The sequence below is a fragment of the Trichoderma ghanense genome (assembly GCF_004382785.1).
Source record: "Trichoderma ghanense strain CCMA-1212 chromosome Unknown scaffold_9, whole genome shotgun sequence".
Classification (NCBI taxonomy): Eukaryota; Fungi; Ascomycota; class Sordariomycetes; order Hypocreales; family Hypocreaceae; genus Trichoderma; species Trichoderma ghanense.
Window position 1 is genome coordinate 1106666 of NW_027395672.1, and position 16692 is coordinate 1123357.

A 16692-nucleotide genomic window follows, 5' to 3' on the forward strand; every position below is an offset into this window, starting at 1 on the left:
TGTTTGTTTCCTGGGTTGTTGTTTGTTGAACTTTTTTTGGAGGATTGTTTGATGGAGGATCATAAGGGCCGGCTAGTGGCCGTCTCGGATATTGAGCGATCGCAAATAGACGGATGGGGGGAAAAATGAAATTTTGATTGCTCGACGAAAGCATACCATCACCAGTCGCGCATTTTGGTCACTTGGGCTAGTTGGACGAGTGATGGATTCACCTGCTTGACGATTCAAAGACCCTCCAGACGCCTCTGTTGGGCATTCGGAGACATGCAGATGGATGAATGATCATGTTCACCTGCGTGACAAGCGACGTCCCGTCACCAGTCACTTCCGAGTTGGCAGAGTTCGTCCTTGAACGCGAAAATTCTATTCATCTCACTGTTTTCCATGGTCCCTACTCGAGGCAATCGTCAAGATCCTCCCAGCCCAGACCTCATGTGCCATCCATGGGTATTTTCATGGCCCGCCAGATGCAAATCGTACATAAACAAGATCTACAACGCCCTCTTTGAGGCCTTGTACCGATGTTTCCACCATTCCTCCCTGTCCTTTCATCGACGCACCGTTCCTTCATCGCATCTCCACGTTAGTTCTTCTTCCCCACGGGCTTGCTGTACATCCATATCGCGCAGAATCCCAAAAAGCCCGTCACCGTCGCGCCGATGCCCGAAATCCACGGCCAGGCGCCCGAAATGACAAAGCTGCGAGGCCACTCGTCGTGTGCGAAATGGCGGACGCTAACCGTATTCTTCTCTTCGACGTTGGTCAGGAACGAGCGCTTGTAGTTGACCATGAAATTAAAGATTCCGTGCTGGTCGGGAAGCGTAAAGGACACGCCGTAGATGGCAGCGTCGTCGGTGGTGCCCTTAAGCTCCAGGTTCAGGCGGTGGAAGGGCGAGAGCATGGAGAACTCGAGCTGGAGAAGGTCGTCTTCGGGAAGAACAAAGGGCACCCACTTGTCCCAGACGTACTCGGACAGAGAAATGGTGTACGACTGCGTGAAAGAAAGGTCAGGCTTATAACGTGCTTCACTGGGCTTCATGGTTACTCACCACGTCATTCTTGACACGGTAGATGCCGGGGTTGAGCTCCTCAGAGCCCTGCAAATGGTGCTCAACGCTGTTCACCCGCAGGACACCAATCTCCTGGAACGTCCAGCCAGCCACCCGTCGCGCAAACTCCTTATTCTCCGTCTTAGTGCTCTTCCCGCCCAGCTTGGCCACCTCGGCATCCAGCCACTTGTCCTGCAGCATCTCAGCCGAGCCAAGAACGGTCACGCGCGCCGAGTTTCGCGCCTGCATCACCGACACCAGCGCCAGCTGCTGACCCGCAGCGAACAGCTCATCAGCATCGAGGACCTCGGCCTGCTCCTTAGGGTTATAGCTGTACGCAGTAGCGGGAGCGCGGACGATGGGGGTCAGCAGCGGGCCGGAACCGAGCACATGGCCGACGGCGTGAGGGAATGCCAGGACGCCGCCGGGGAGCTCAAAGTAGGGCTTGAGGCCGGGGCGAATGCTGGACGGCGCATCCAGGACGAGGACGTCGTGGGACTCGGCGGCGGAGATGGTGTCGTAGTTGAAGTGGTCGACGACGGTGCCGGTGCGCTCGACGGGGAGGGAGATGTCGAGCTCGGAGAGGAGGGAGACGAGCGACGTGGACGCGGGGACGGTGGACGACAGCGCAACGAGGATGTTTCCGTTGGCGTTGACGAAGTCGACGAGGCGGTTTGGGGTCAGGTTGGGTCCCAGTCCTGCAGGCAGTGTCAGCAGGGAATTGCCATTGATGATGATAGGATGTAGAAGATGTAGAGTGGATCTGGGATAGATATAGAAGACAACATACCCTTCACCTTGGACGGCAGAAACAACAAGTGGTCATACGTCCTCTCGCCCAGATGGAACAGCGTCAGTCCCTCACTCCGCGGCGTCTCGTACGAAACCTGGAACCCTCGCGCTGCAAAATCTCCAATTAGCTCAAGCTCCGACATCAATCTCTTGGCCCAATTGCTTCAGAATCAAGCACAAACGGGCACAAGCACACCTGTCAGATCGCCCAGAAACTGGCCATACGCCTCCTTCTCAGCAACATCGTCCAGCACCACCAACAGCCGATTCCCGCTCGTGCTCACGGCCGAAACCGCCGCCGCAAACAGCGCCGCGGCAACGCTGAGAATCGACCACATGACTGAAGCCTCGGAGAATAGACAATCAGATTCCAGCTGGTTCTGTATGTGGTCAAGGGTGGTTGTCAAGAGTGGAAGCTTCACCAAGGTAAGCTGTTGAAGCTCTGCTCGGCCACCTCTGGAGGATACGTAGCCTCGTCGCTCCCGCTGTGGGGCCTCCAGTTCGTCACTTCCACTGCAGTTCCAATTGGGGTCGAGGTACGGAGGTACTTACATGGTGCACGTACCTACTGTAATGGACGGTACTTGTGGATTTGCTGCGGGACGCACCTCAGCCGCGAGTACCTCGACAGCAGATATTGCCGGAGATCTACCGAACGGCGCCGCAGCCAAGCATCACCAACTTTGAGCCGAAACCTCAATCCCATGTCACCACAAATCCACTTGATATCGCTCCCTCTCACGCATATCCTCGCCCTTCTCAATCCCACCAACACTCCCAATCCCTCTCCCACAACCTCAAAAGTCAGTCTCACTTATCCAACTCACCGCCCCCGGGCCGCTTGAAAGACAAACCAGCTAATCCAAAGCCAAACAACCACCACAGAAAACCATCACCATGTCCGCCCCCCTCTTCTGGTCAACGCCCCTCAAGTACTGCAGCTGGGCTGCCCGCGAGCGTCCCGCCTTCTTCTGGTCCGTCGTCGTCGGCGCAACCGGCCCTCTGCTCATGCCCATCGTCCCCCCGATCCGCCACATGCTCGGCGACGTCGATCCTGCGCCCATTCCCGTCACTTACCCCGGTACGTTCGACATACACTTCTCCATCTCGAACGAGGTCAATCGAGCACGGCAGGCAGATACAGACATGGAATTCTACGCGGGGGGTTATATGGCATGGAGATTCAAGACTGACAACTGGTGTATAGTCCCTGCTGGTCCTCGAAAGCAGCTGACGGGCTACGACGACGAATAAACCCAAAGAATTCAACCAAGGTCAATCTCTATATCCAACTGGGGAATCTGCGCAGTGTCCAAGATCAAAAGACATGCCATAATGCAGACGCGAGTCCCTGTACATACACACAAAACCACGGCGTTATCCATCATGTAAAAGTCACAAGAAATGGGAAGAGGAGGTCATGGCAAGCCAGGTCGACAGACTCACTTGAGAAACAAATCACAAACGGAAAAAAAAAAACATCTTTTTTTCTAAACAAGACCGATCCAAGCCAATCTTCTCATCTCGCTACGCATGCAAATGTCCAACCTTTTGAGCGCCCTTAAAGGAATCTATGAATGCTAAACTCCCTCAAACTCCCTGCACAGCATCTATTCGTCACTCCCGTCTTTCTTACTCAGGTCATCCAGTTCGCGAGGCAACGCGACGAATGTTCCTCACAGACGTTCCGCGCGGCATGCTCAGGCTCTACCTGTCTCTGCCTGCAAAGTTCCACTCGTACTGCGTCCCTCGTTAGCCATGCGCCCTGACAAAGTGTGAAAAGATTGCAACTTACTACTCGCCCGTCATCATCTCCAGTATAGACGCACGTCGGCATCGGGCTGATGCAGGTAATGCCCGCCGCCGTATTCTCCCCAATGTCGCTGTTGTAATCAACGTGGTCCAGCCGTCGCAGCAGCTCCAGAGTCCACTTCCCCCCGACCACGCTCTTGCGCCACACGTTGACGATGCCTCCACGGTGGCCCGTGAAGATGAGGTAGTTTTCCAGCCACTCGTTGCCTGCACCTTCGTAAAAGGCACAAGAGTGGACATAATCCTCAGAGTCCGAGCACACATTCTGCTCGAGGATGAGACTGCCGTTGAGCGAGTACAGGATCACGTTTGGTCCCGAGCAAAGCATGATGTCGCCCGACACGTTGTGGATCTGAGCACATTCCACATGCCGCACGAGTGGCAGCTTGCGGATAAAAGACAGCTGGTTGAGATCCCACAGGAACGCCTGGCCATCCGACGAAGCTGTCACGAACGTGCTAAAGGCCTTGCCCACGGCAATCGCAGTCACCGGCGTCTTGTGGCCAAACAAGCTCGACTTGGGCATCAGCTCGACCATCTTACCGGGTGCCGTGTGCAGCGCATGTACGGACACCACGCAGTCTTCTCCGGCGGTGATGAGCGTCTTGGAGTCGGCAAAGGCAGCGCACGAAATCTGGCCGATGTGCAGGTTCTCAAACAGACCGGCCGGCCTGCGGTTGTCAGCGAAGAAGAACCGGATGCTGTTGTCCGCATATCCCCACTCGAGATACTTGTCGTAAGGCGGGAGGTTGAGGCGGAAGGGCGAAGCGCAGAGCAGGCGGTCCAGCTTAGGCGCGTAGATGAGCGTTGAGACCCTCTCGTGACTCTCCAGCAGCGGATTCGGCAGGCATGCCAGGGAAAATACGGCAGTGTCCAGCCTCTTCACAGACGACTTTAGCTGCTCTCGCGGCGGGTGAGGCTTCTGGAACACTTGGTGAGGCGTCTGGCCAAAGTTGTGAATGACGCCGGCCGATATCGCTCTCTCGTTGACGTCTGTGATTTGGTCAAGGTCGACCGAGCCAGCATATGAAAGGTTGTGGAAGACATTGAGATTCTCCATCGCCGCATCGCCTCGCTGTTTGAACCCAAATACCAAGTCTATCCATTTGTGCAGGTTCTCGCTCACGTACGGGCTCTCAAGCGCTTCACGATGCTTCGCGATGAAGATCTTGGGGTCTCCTTTAGCCCACGGCGGCAGCTCAACATTATTGACCTGAGCACCGTTGCTTTGACGACGGCCAAAATCGTAGCCGTTGATGTTTGTCAGGAACTCTGGCAGGCAGAAGAACTCGGGAATCAGCTCGCGGACATCTGTCTTGTTGTTGCATGACGCGGAGTTCCAAGCATCGCCGATCGAATGAAACAGTCGGTCTGCGTGATCAAAGCTATCTCCCTGGACAAGCAGGTAGGACTGCACAAACGGTGGCAGCCTGATGAGGTATGAGGATACAATCATGGCAGACGAATAATGAGTGCCGTAGTGGAACGGCTTTTGCCCAATCTCTTCAAGCGCGCTGTAGGTGTCGATGAAGCCCTGGATGCGATTAGCAGTCTGGGCACCCATGGGCTTGGACAAGTCTCGGAACGTCTTTGGGTCCTCCAGATCGAGATCCTCGCTGGTGTAGTCGGCGAGGATCCACGGGAAGACCGGATACTGCGTCAGATCGTTAAAGGTCCGCCCGGCCATGGTGTTCACCACCATGAGGTAGTGGAAGTTGGATATTTCACCCCGCTGCCACCGCTTCATGATGGAAGTCCAGGGCGACGCGTTGAACAGCGTCCCGAGCCGGGACCCCAGGCCTTGCGGGGAGTCCTCAAACCCCTTGAGCATATCAAACCTCCACGCGTCTTCTGGGTTGGGGAGCGAATGGGCGGCACTCGTGTGCGGGGCTTTGCTCAACATCTTTGCAAACAGGCTGTCTCTGAATGCGGTGCTGATGGTGGTGAGGAGGTAGCTTCGGCCGTCCGTGAAGAAGATCTCAATGGCCACGTCCCGGAAGAGGAACCGGCGCTTCGAGATGCTGATGACATCTTGCCACCTCCAGTGTCTCGATTCCTGCTCCCGGCCGCCCGCGTTCTGCCGCTTTTCGAGCGTCTTTGCCCCCGTGACGATTTGCGTAAACGGGTCGCGCTCTTCTGGCGGCGCTTGCCACACGTTCACGATATCGCCGTTGGCGCACTGGAACACGTTGTCCATGATGTACAGGGCGTCCTTCCCTACTATCAGAAGGCCTTCGCACGCCTCGAGACCCGTGACACGTGAAACGTTGTACGCAGCCTGTACTTGGTCGCCATGCTCCAGACGCCGCATCACCTTGCGGTTCTTATCTTCAAAGTTCTCATCGCCCTCGTTTGGCTCATTCGGGTCGTCGACGAGCTCAAAGTCATCCTCTGCCGTGAGCCCAGTGTCGGGGTTATCGGTGGTCGACTCGGGCTCCATGGTCAGAGTTGCGGCATCGTTCTCATTGGCACCGTCTAAAAAGGTACCTGAGCGCGTAGGCGGCCGGCTTGCTCCGCCTGTTGCATCTCTCGAGGTTGAAGTCGTGCTCAAGGTACTGTTAGATGCTGCTGCGGCAGTGGCAGCGGTAGAAGAGGGAGCGCTGGTCGACGACAGGCTACCTTTAGCCTTGGGCTGATATCTGTCCTCGCCAACCTGGTAGTCGGGTAGAAGACGCAAGCGCATGCGATTTCGCCCCTCTGTTCGATCCAGCTTCCACTTCGGTGCCGTGGGTATGCTGAACACGGCCCCAGGCCGCTGCAAGTCCCGCTCCATCTTTCTATAGCCCGCCATGAGAAAGGCCAGGTCATCCTGCTGATCCTGCATGAGACGCTGATACTTGTAGTACTCGCCGCTGTAGATACTCTTCATCCATGCGCTGTTACCAATTTCATGGCTGATGAGAATCTTCTCCGCTCCGATGACCTCCATGTTCCAGGTCTTGAGCTTCTCTTTTCGCTTTGCGAGGCGCGACTTTGCTGATTCAATCGTACGCTGGTTCTCTGCGCTGACAAAATCCTCCCACGTCTTTGACATGCCGCCGAAAAAGAGCATGTCCAGTGCCGGTCTATGCTTGTCCACCCAGAGAACAAACGCCTCGTCGTCCATCTCCGTCAGCTTTTGGAAATCGCGAACAATCTGCCGCTGGTCGGGGGCAGACGATGAGCGAATCAAGGCGATCGATTCCTCGGGCTTCTGCACGAGAATGATGCGCAGGAAATTAGCTGCGGCGGTACGAATCGAGGTTTTCTCGTCAATCAGTTTTGTGTACAGCTGATACCAAAACAGCTTGAGGTAGTCGTCATCAGCTCCCAGGCATCCAAGGATGGACATTTGCCAATAAGCAAGCTTGTTCATGAACTCCTTGGCCTCCGATTCTGAGGTCTGCCGACTATCAAGGTCCGAGAGCTTGAGCAGAACAGTCCTCAAGAGACAGCTGCGAATCGTCGATATGGCCGGGCTGCACAGGCGAACGCTTTTCAATCCCGCGATTTCGGGCCGTTGCAGGAATTCCAGGAGCATGCCGTTGAAGTCAATCAAGGCTTCTGCTCCGTTCAGGAACCAGCCTTCAAAGATTGCTTCGCACAAATGGGTACAAAGCCGGCCAAGATTGGTTAAAATCCTCGGCTCACAGACTCCCTCCAGCCTCGTCTGGATGACATTCGTAACTTCGGAGATGGTTCTCCTTAAAATGTATGACTCGAAATATGCCTGGTGCTCTTGGAAGCCAGGGGGCATTTTAATGAAGAGGCCGAATCCCGAAAACTCCTTGCGGACGAAGATCTGGTCCAGGAACACATGCATAATCAAGTCGGTAATACCATCCACGATCGAATCACCGACGGTGCCGCTGAGCACTTTTTGTTGTTGAGGCACAGACTTTGTCGAAAGAACTGAGAGCCTTGGCTCAGTAACAGTCTTCTGGGCAGTCAGGAGGACGAAAGATGACGCTCGTCTCAAGGGCGTGCCCTTTGGCGGCGTAGACTGCGGTGACGGCACAAGATCGATGTTTGTGGTTCTGACAATGGGCGCCGGCACAGAGCTGCCGCCCATGGGTCGGATAATGACGTCGCTGCCCTCAAAGGTCAGAGCAGAGTCGCGGGAGTTTAGTTCCACGTCAGGAGTGACAGCATCGGCGCTGACTATGATGGGGTACAGAGCTGCCAAGAGCAAACGAAGCCATTCGGACGACAGAGCAAAGTCTCGGAATTCGGCAGACCGCTCATGGAGATTTCGCAGGACTTGGATGGCGCTCTGAAGGAAACCAGCATGTGCCCCTACTTTCTCTCGAGACAGTGTCACTTCAAGAGTTAGTCAGAGAAAAACGCAATTTGGGCAAATCATAGCCAGTAACTGGTAGACATACTCTTAGGTTCCAGAGCTCTGACGAGGTCTGCAGAGCTCGCTCTCGGTCGTGAGTCGTAGGCAGACATGGGTCTAGACATTGCGTGAGACGGCGAAAGATTGGTTGCTGGAGAGTCTGGATCTTCTTGGTACTTCATCACATCCTTCAGGCCATGTTGCAGCATCGATGTGATAACGACCAGCGACTCGGGATAGACGACCTTGCGCTTGTCAAACCTTTCCGCCAGCGAAAGGAAGTCGGCCCTGCTATCAAAGTTGATATCGGCCACATCCTGCCCGAACAGAATGCAGAAGCAGATGGTCCACAAGGGAGGGACATCCCAGAATCTCTTGAGTCGGTTCGCCATGATGATGAATCCGCCAGATTTACCAGCGAATTTTGATGTATAAGCGGACCCGTGGACAACAAGAAGGCGGGCTAGGATTTTGCAACCGTGGACGACAGTCTCGGGATCGTCATCGGCAAGTAGATAGAGAAGCCACTACCATCCAGCCCCAACATGTCAGCAAGCTCCTCGCTTCATGTTTGCGCGGATCGGATGCAACTGCGCTTACCTTGTTCGTGACAGTCTTTGCAAACTTCTTAATGTTGTTGAAGTTGCCTCTCTCGCAGAGTATCCGGGAGTAAAGGCTCAAAACCCTGGTCCCAAGCTGCTTCTTCGACACGGTTCGACTACCGCCGGACAGGCTGTTGTTATCGCTCCCATCCGCAGTCCCTCGCTTGAAGGGGCCAGGAGTGCTGGATCGCGAAGTGGCCAAGGAGAGCCTTGGCGTCCGCGAGCCCACGGATACGGGCAGGTGAAATGCGTATGTGATGAAGAGCGACAACGATCGCATGACTTCCTGGCTCAGGTTCGATCTCACAAGGGCTTCGAAAGCTCCCATAAACTGGGGCACGACTTCTTCGGAAATGGCCTCGCCCTTCATGGCGTCCAGCAACCGCTTTACAATTCCTGCAACGGACGCGGTTAGAATGCACTGCCGACTATCAGAAGAAGAAGACGCGGTCAAGCTACTCACTCATCCGTAACAACCTCCTACTGTTGAAGTCATGATATTTACTGTTAACGGCAAAGGTCACGAATTGTTTATAATAGAGCTCCTGGACGCGTGGCCCTGATTTGCGCCAGATATCCAGGTCGATCAAGAGGATGCGATACGCTAAGGGGTTGATGATGAAAGACTCAATGGGCTCTGCATGATTGTAGCCGACGAAGCCCAGCACCAGGCTGAGCACCCTGAAGGCAAGGCTCTCGCGCTCCTCGTTGGATGCTGAGAGCCGGGGAATCTGCGCATTGTCGCTCGCGGCACCAGAATAATGTCCAATCTTGAAGCGCAGGAGCATGCCCAAGATACTGTATCCGTTATCCCTCTCCATGGCTTCACTATTTCTCCAATTCCTGCGGATGCAGTGGAACATGATCTCGATGGCATGAACGGTCTCCTCGACAGTTGTCGCCTTCTCCAGCAGCTTCAGGGCCAATGGCGTAAACCCGGCCAGACGCCACAGATTCTCGTCGAAGTAGGAGGGAACAGCCACAATCGGCGTTCCTCGGAATGAGGCAATACCCTGTGCCCTGAACAATGCATCCGTGAGGCTTGGTACCGCGCAGTTGATGGCCAGCGGCGATCCTTCCTTGCTGGACAAGCGGAACAGATTGCGCGTAGATGAGCGAGGGAGAGCGCGGAGAACGCCGGTGTCGAGGTATTGCACATTCTCGGGAAAGGTGGCAGATGGGAGAATGCCGAGGAGGATCTTGGACTCTGGCAATAGCGAGCTTGCCTTGTCCCGTACGGCCCGGAGGATATCAGAGTTCTCGTCCTTACCGGAATGAACAATCTCATTGCGCAGACCCAGCATGGCCGATGCCTCGTACGTCTGGAAGCCGCCCAATGTGTCCTGGAAGTTGCCCTGGTAGCGTGGTCCGAGGGCATGCTGAACTGCAATGTAGTCATCACTAAGGACATCCTCAAACAGATAGGCCGATGCCAAGGACCACCTCGAAAAGACAAGACCCGGGCCGCTCTGGTTCGAAAGATCGCGGGGAGTGCCGAGGAACGCCTGGACGGGATTGTGCTTGTTCTGATTGGAGTTGAAGGAGGCAAATGTTTCCGTGCTTCCGTTTGCGAGCGGAGGCATGTGCGGGTAGTTGCAGCGAATCTGTTCCGCAAACTCCCCGTTCACGTAGAGAGAGGCCTTGCTGGCTGTGATGGTCTTTGGCCGGCGATGGACAACGGCGATGTGGTACCACTTCTTTTCGCGGAACGTTATCGACTTGAACCGCACGCTAGGCTTATTGGAGAAGACTGAAGTCTGAAGGATAAAGTTGTGAGTGTCTCGTTCCAAGTACATGAGCACGAAGCACGTTTGCGTGGAATCGAAGACGCCAAAGATGGTGGTATGCGCAGTCGGGTCGAAAGACTCGACACGAATCCAGGCCGCAAACGTGTATCCTGCCGTAGACTGGGGAGGGAATGGGCGGCCCAGTGTCGGTAGCTCCAGCGAAGAATGCCCGTGTAATGAGAGGTCAAACTGGAAGAAGGGAGGGCCAGTGTATTTCGACGTCATCTCCAGGAAGAAGCTGGCCGCCTCCGGGCCTGGCGCCGACAGCAGGAACTGGACATCGGCGGGCTGGTTCACGCCAAGGTGCATAAGCAGTCGACATAGGTCCAGCACTTTATCGCGCTCCGCCTTGGCGAGGTTGGACTGGGGGGAGAAGGCAGATTCGAGAAACTGGGAGAGAACGCCTGTTGAGTGGATGGCGGCGCGGTTGTAGATCGAGACGGACGCTGCGCTGAGGATCGTCTCGAGCACGATGAGGGACGACGGGTTTGGCGGCGAGTTCTCTGATCTCGGGATGGCGCGCCAGAAGCTCACGACAGCCCTGAGCAGCTCAGGATGGCGTATGATCGTCTTGGGGGTGACCACTTCCCGCACACTCGGTCCCATGCTAGTGACTGAGCGTGCAAGGACAAGGTCCCATTGTTCGTCGGCCCCGTCCTCGGCATCGTTTTCAGGGTCCTCAGGGGCATCAGCCTGGTTGGTCTCGCTTTCGGTCTCCGCACGCAATGCCTTTGCGGTCGATTGGCAGAGCAGATCCAACGCTTCGTCGTCCAGAGAGAAGGCGAGAAGCTTTCCAAAAACATGGCAGCTAACCCAAGCGTCGGGCTCCGCCCCTCCCAGGCCAATGCTCGCAATGATCTGCTCCAGGGCTTCCCATCCGCCCCCTGCGACTCGATAGCGGAAGAATCTCTTGTTCCCTGAGTGATCTCGAAAAGCAGCTGACAAGACACTCAGGAATGCCCCGAGCAGCTTGAATAATGACATCATCTCGGCCTGGGTCCGCTTCCGCGGATCGTGATAGCCGGCAAAGCCGCGCAGCACGTCGAGGACGCACTCAAAGCCTCCAGCATGGCGAAAGGCATCTTGGTTCGAGGGCATGGGGGGGGAAGCTATCAGCTGAGCAATGTTCCGCAGCCCCTTGGCAATCTTTGAGATGTCGGGATAGCCATCGTCGCTCCGAGCCGTCTGCTGGCGGGTGAGGTCATCGAGCAGCGTCTGCAAGACCTGTAGGTATTTCGGGTTCGTGTTTGCCGAAGTGGACGCCGACGTCGACGATCGGTATCGTGTGGGAAGAGTCGCCATGGTGCTGTCTCGGCCGAATTCGCATTCCAGTAGGGCTGCCCTCCAGGGCCCGTCAAGGGTCCAGGCCGTGAGCTATGCGCAACAGCATTGAAGGGCAAGGCGGACAGGCAGCTCGGAGCTCTGGCGCGGGGCGCATGAAGCTCTCTGGCGGCGGTCAGCTCGTCGATGGAAAGGCTGCGACGCCAGAGACGAGGCTGGCGGGCGGGTTGAAAGGGGTAATTGTAAGGCGGCAACGGAGTCGATGCCCGCAGTCCGTGAAGCAATACTCGGCGACAAAGGGGACGATCCGCTGCGAGATCGTGATGACTTGCTGTCCAGCTGTTTGATGAAGTTGCAGCCTGCCGTCAGCCTTGGATGTGGCTGATGAGGTACGGCATTGCGGCTCCTAGTGGAGTGGGATGTGGCTACAGCAGTCGATGCCCCGCCGCGAACCACTGAACGGCTGCTCAGGGAGCTGCACAGCGGGCTTCAGGTCCATGGGTGCTTATCGCTCGGGTGGGTGGCTGGAGGATAAGGGGTCCGTGATGGATCAATGGCTTTGATTGCAACCTGGATAATGATACCTAGTCCTACAAGATGAAGGTAACTGAGCAGTCGAGACGATTCTTTGACTGCTCAGGACATGGAATGAAGATGAAACATGAGAAAGGCGGCAGTGCCGTCTCTGGTCGAACAGCTCAATGACGAGGACAGGTCCATTGCGATTGATAGCAGGTATTCGCTACCCGTTCTTTGTCCTCTGCAGACGTTGTCATGGCTTCCTCATCCGGCTACCGAGCAGCGAGGAAGAAGAGCCGTGCGCTGCGAAAGCAGTCTTGTGCCGCTTCAAGTGTATAAAGTAGGACGACGACTACATGTATTTCCACATGCAGCAAGTGCACAACAGAATGTCCGAAGAGCAGCTACTCGCACTTTGTACTTGGAGAGTCATGGGCCGATCGCGGCGACGTGGTGAATACGCGCCCGAGTTAGGAGATGGAAGCGGGTTGAAATACAAAGGGGCTCTGGATTCAAGGCATTTATGCTGAGCGAAGCGCTGGATGAATGTTCGAGTACGAGGACTCGCGCAATGTACAGGTAGGTATGAAGAAACTTGCGAAGTATGAGCTACGAACCTCGGCGCTACCGAGAATTGCACGGGACATGGAAGCAGTCGCTATGATTGACCACGCCTCTCGCGTCGCGCTGAAACAGCCGAAGCCTGGCTCTCGACACTCCCTGTGTCACATGATGTTGGTACTGTAGAACTTGCGGGTCGAATGATGTTCATCTTCATCTTCAGAGTCCCTACCCTCGAATAAGCCGGCTTACCGATAAGAGACGGAGGCTGCCGTAATAAGGTGCAGCTGCACCTCATGTACTCGGTACCTGGAGGCTGGCGAAAGGGTCCAGGGCATCTCAGCTCTTTGAGCTCATCTGGGCCGATAAGCACGCAAGCCATGCTCACGTCAATGCACCGCCAGCACAAGTCAGACGCAAAGCTGGCTTTGTTCCCTTTGACTGTCACTCTGCTTGATGGGATCCAAGCACTTCCAGGCGCAAGTGCTCCGAACACGTCCGGCCTCGTACGACAAAGAGCTTGAGCTCGTAGGCAAGTAGGGTAGCGACAATCAACGCCCGTGGTGGCACCAGGCCGTTTTGGCTTACGCCAGCCAGGTTGCCAGGCACGAAAAGGGATGCGAATCTTGGTTACTCCGTATTAGACAGTGCATCTGATGCCACCCAAAGGGGTACAGCCAGATGCAGCCACGCCAGCTCCCGGCTGTACATAACGTCGATCAGCGCGGCGTCACTGGGCACTCGCCTCCCTGGCCACCGTCACGAGTTCGTCCCCGAACGGGCATGAGGAAGATTGGGAGAATGGCTCGTGATCAGACAGAGCACGAGCCAGGCAGCGGATCAGACAGACTCGGTGGCGGCCAATCGGGGCTTCATCTATCCCCGCATTCTGTCGCAAGTATGGGACGGTGAGGACGGGGGAGCGAAATGGGTCCAGATGCACCGCTGCGGCCTGGCAAATGCAGGGCTTATCGTCCTGTTGAGCTGGCGTCGTCCGGGGGAGCAAGGAGGCAGACACTGGCTGGGTGGCATCAGCTGGGGTCGAGTGACGAGTTGACGGGGCAGATAGTCTACGGAGCGACGGTATCTCGCAGAAGCTGATACGGGCTGATGGGCAAATCACCTGCCGAGGGTCGCCCCCTAAATGCCATTGAATCCATCCCTGATTGTCGGCCAGTTGATCGTTTGTGTTTCGTTTGCGTCTGGCCAGAGAGAAGACCTTGAAGGTTGGGAGGCTGGTCCCGGTAGCACGCAGGTACCGAGACATGACACACGCTCGTACAGTGCCCGGCCATTATCGGACTCAGGGGACCATGGAAACCGGCGTGAGGTGAAGGAAACTTGTACTCAGTCGTACTCCAAGTACCTCGCACAAGCTGCCAACGAGTCCGCGACATGGCGTCCATTCATCCGTAGGTACCTACTACTAACATGGACTCAAAGGCTTGAAACAGGACGCGTTCATCATGTAAGGCACTCTACCCTTGGGCACAAAGACAGCCCGGAGTGAACAGCGACAAGGCGGTGATGCGCTGTTCACTCAAAGGAGGCCCTGGCAGTCGGTCACGAAGCAGCGGTCATCGTCCGGCACCCCAGCCATCATGACGGAACAATGACTCTTCCGAAATGAGCCCTCGCCGTTGTCTCTCGCGGTTGGCCTGCGAACCTTGGAATCTGAACCTTGGAACGCCTGAACACTGAGCCGTGGAACGCACGGAGAAGCACCAGCTGATGCCAGCCAGAGACAGCGGGTCGTGACAAGGGTGCCCGTTCCGCACTGTAGGCGCGAGTACCCCTTTGGCCTCGGCCAAGGGCGGCAGGTACCATCGCCAGCCAAACAGCACGGCACAGGTACAAGGCTGAGTGACCTGGCGCCAGGTGCCCGCGCTGTTGCGTTATCGCATCGCCCCCGGCTGCGGATTGGACGCGGGAGAGGCCGCTAAGCCCGACTGGGCCGAGTCGCACGCTTCCCCGACTGGGCCTAGCCGGCCTCAGCGATGCGTCACCGCGGCTCACTGCTCGCCCGCTGAGGCAGCACTGGCGCCTCGTGCCGCCCTTATCTACCGCGCCATCGCTCGTCCTCCATCCTCCTCTTCTCTTCTTCTTCCTTCATCATCCGCCTCTCCCTCCCATCCATCCATCTCCCCATCATCTGCTTTCATCACGCAGGTCGAAGCCGGAGTTTCCCTGTTTCGCTGCGTTTTTCAGTCTCTCCTGGTGTTGTTTGTCGCAGGTTGACCAACTTCCGTCCTTCCCTCACCAGCCCATCACATCCGCCACCATGCGGTCCGTTGTCGCCCTCTCCATGGCGGCCGTTGCCCAGGCCAGCACATTCCAGATTGGCACCATCCACGAGAACTCGGCCCCCGTGCTGAGCAGCGTCGAGGCCAACGCCATCCCTGATGCCTACATCATCAAGTTCAAGGACCACGTTGGTGAGGATGATGCCTCGAAGCACCACGACTGGATCCAGAGCATCCACACCAATGGCGAGCAGGAGCGCCTTGAGCTCCGCAAGCGAAGCAACATCTTCGGCTCCGACGACGCCTTTGACGGTCTGAAGCACACCTTCAAGATCGGCGATGGCTTCAAGGGCTACGCCGGTCACTTCCACGAGTCTGTCATTGAGCAGGTCCGGAACCACCCTGACGTAAGTTTTGCACAGCCGCTCCCCTTTCGGCTCCCACCAAAGCTAACCGACTCTCTTGCAGGTTGAGTACATCGAGCGCGACAGCATTGTCCACACTATGCTTCCCCTTGAGACAAAGGACAGCATCATCGTTGAGGACTCGTGCAACGGCGAGACGGAGAAGCAGGCTCCCTGGGGCCTTGCTCGTATCTCTCACCGAGAGACGCTCAACTTTGGCTCCTTCAACAAGTACCTCTACACTGCCGAGGGTGGTGAGGGTGTTGATGCCTATGTCATTGACACCGGCACCAACATTGAGCACGTCGACTTTGAGGGTCGTGCCAAGTGGGGCAAGACGATCCCTGCCGGCGATGAGGACGAGGACGGCAACGGCCACGGCACTCACTGCTCCGGTACCGTTGCCGGTAAGAAGTACGGTGTTGCCAAGAAGGCCCACGTCTACGCCGTCAAGGTGCTCCGATCCAACGGATCCGGCACCATGTCCGACGTCGTCAAGGGCGTCGAGTACGCTGCCCTCGCTCACATTGAGGAGGTGAAGAAGGCCAAGGACGGCAAGCGAAAGGGCTTCAAGGGCTCCGTCGCCAACATGTCCCTTGGTGGTGGCAAGACCCAGGCTCTTGACGCTGCCGTCAACGCCGCCGTCCGCGCCGGTGTCCACTTCGCCGTTGCTGCCGGTAACGACAACGCCGATGCTTGCAACTACTCCCCCGCTGCTGCCTCTGAGCCCCTGACCGTCGGTGCTTCTGCCCTCGATGACAGCCGTGCCTACTTCTCCAACTACGGCAAGTGCACTGACATCTTCGCTCCCGGCTTGAGCATCCAGTCCACCTGGATCGGCTCCAAGTATGCCGTCAACACCATCTCTGGTACCTCCATGGCCTCTCCCCACATCTGCGGTCTCCTGGCCTACTACCTGTCTCTCCAGCCCGCTGGCGACTCTGAGTTCGCTGTTGCCCCCATCACCCCCAAGAAGCTCAAGGAGAGCGTCATCTCCGTTGCCACCAAGAACGCCCTCTCTGACCTGCCCGACTCTGACACCCCCAACCTGCTCGCCTGGAACGGCGGTGGCTGCAGCAACTTCTCCCAGATCGTCGAGGCCGGCAGCTACACTGTCAAGCCCAAGAAGCAGAGCAAGCAGGCCAAGCTTCCCAGCACCATTGAGGAGCTCGAGGAGGCCATCGAGGGTGACTTCGAGGTCGTCTCCGGCGAGATCGTCAAGGGTGCCAAGAGCTTTGGCTCCAAGGCGGAGAAGTTCGCCAAGAAGATCCATGATCTCGTTGAGGAGGAGATCGAGGAGTTCATCTTGGAGCTCTCTGAGTAG

The 16692-nt window shown here is 56.6% G+C and overlaps 4 protein-coding genes across 4 annotated transcripts; 2 read left to right on the plus strand and 2 right to left on the minus strand.

Moving 5' to 3' along the window:
* Nucleotides 1-583: 583 nt before the first annotated feature.
* Nucleotides 584-2179, minus strand: CCMA1212_007464 (Dolichyl-diphosphooligosaccharide-protein glycosyltransferase subunit wbp1; the record flags this gene model as incomplete). Its single annotated transcript, XM_073704632.1, has 4 exons — nt 584-991; nt 1050-1747; nt 1840-1950; nt 2038-2179. 4 exons carry the CDS (start codon nt 2177-2179, stop codon nt 584-586), a joined length of 1359 nt encoding a protein of 452 aa, XP_073556984.1.
* Nucleotides 2180-2738: 559 nt separating this feature from the next.
* CCMA1212_007465 (uncharacterized protein) lies at nt 2739-3095 on the plus strand (the record flags this gene model as incomplete). Its single annotated transcript, XM_073704633.1, has 1 exon — nt 2739-3095. One exon carries the CDS (start codon nt 2739-2741, stop codon nt 3093-3095), a length of 357 nt encoding a protein of 118 aa, XP_073556983.1.
* A 453-nt stretch (nt 3096-3548) lies between these two features.
* Nucleotides 3549-12039, minus strand: CCMA1212_007466 (Beige-like protein; the record flags this gene model as incomplete). The annotated part of the gene is made up of 7 exons (XM_073704634.1): nt 3549-3581; nt 3637-7952; nt 8018-8498; nt 8572-8969; nt 9037-11734; nt 11768-12011; nt 12035-12039. The coding sequence occupies 7 exons, from the start codon at nt 12037-12039 to the stop codon at nt 3549-3551; spliced, it is 8175 nt and encodes a 2724-aa protein (XP_073556982.1).
* A 2963-nt stretch (nt 12040-15002) lies between these two features.
* CCMA1212_007467 (Subtilisin-like proteinase) lies at nt 15003-16692 on the plus strand (the record flags this gene model as incomplete). Its single annotated transcript, XM_073704635.1, has 2 exons — nt 15003-15371; nt 15433-16692. 2 exons carry the CDS (start codon nt 15003-15005, stop codon nt 16690-16692), a joined length of 1629 nt encoding a protein of 542 aa, XP_073556981.1.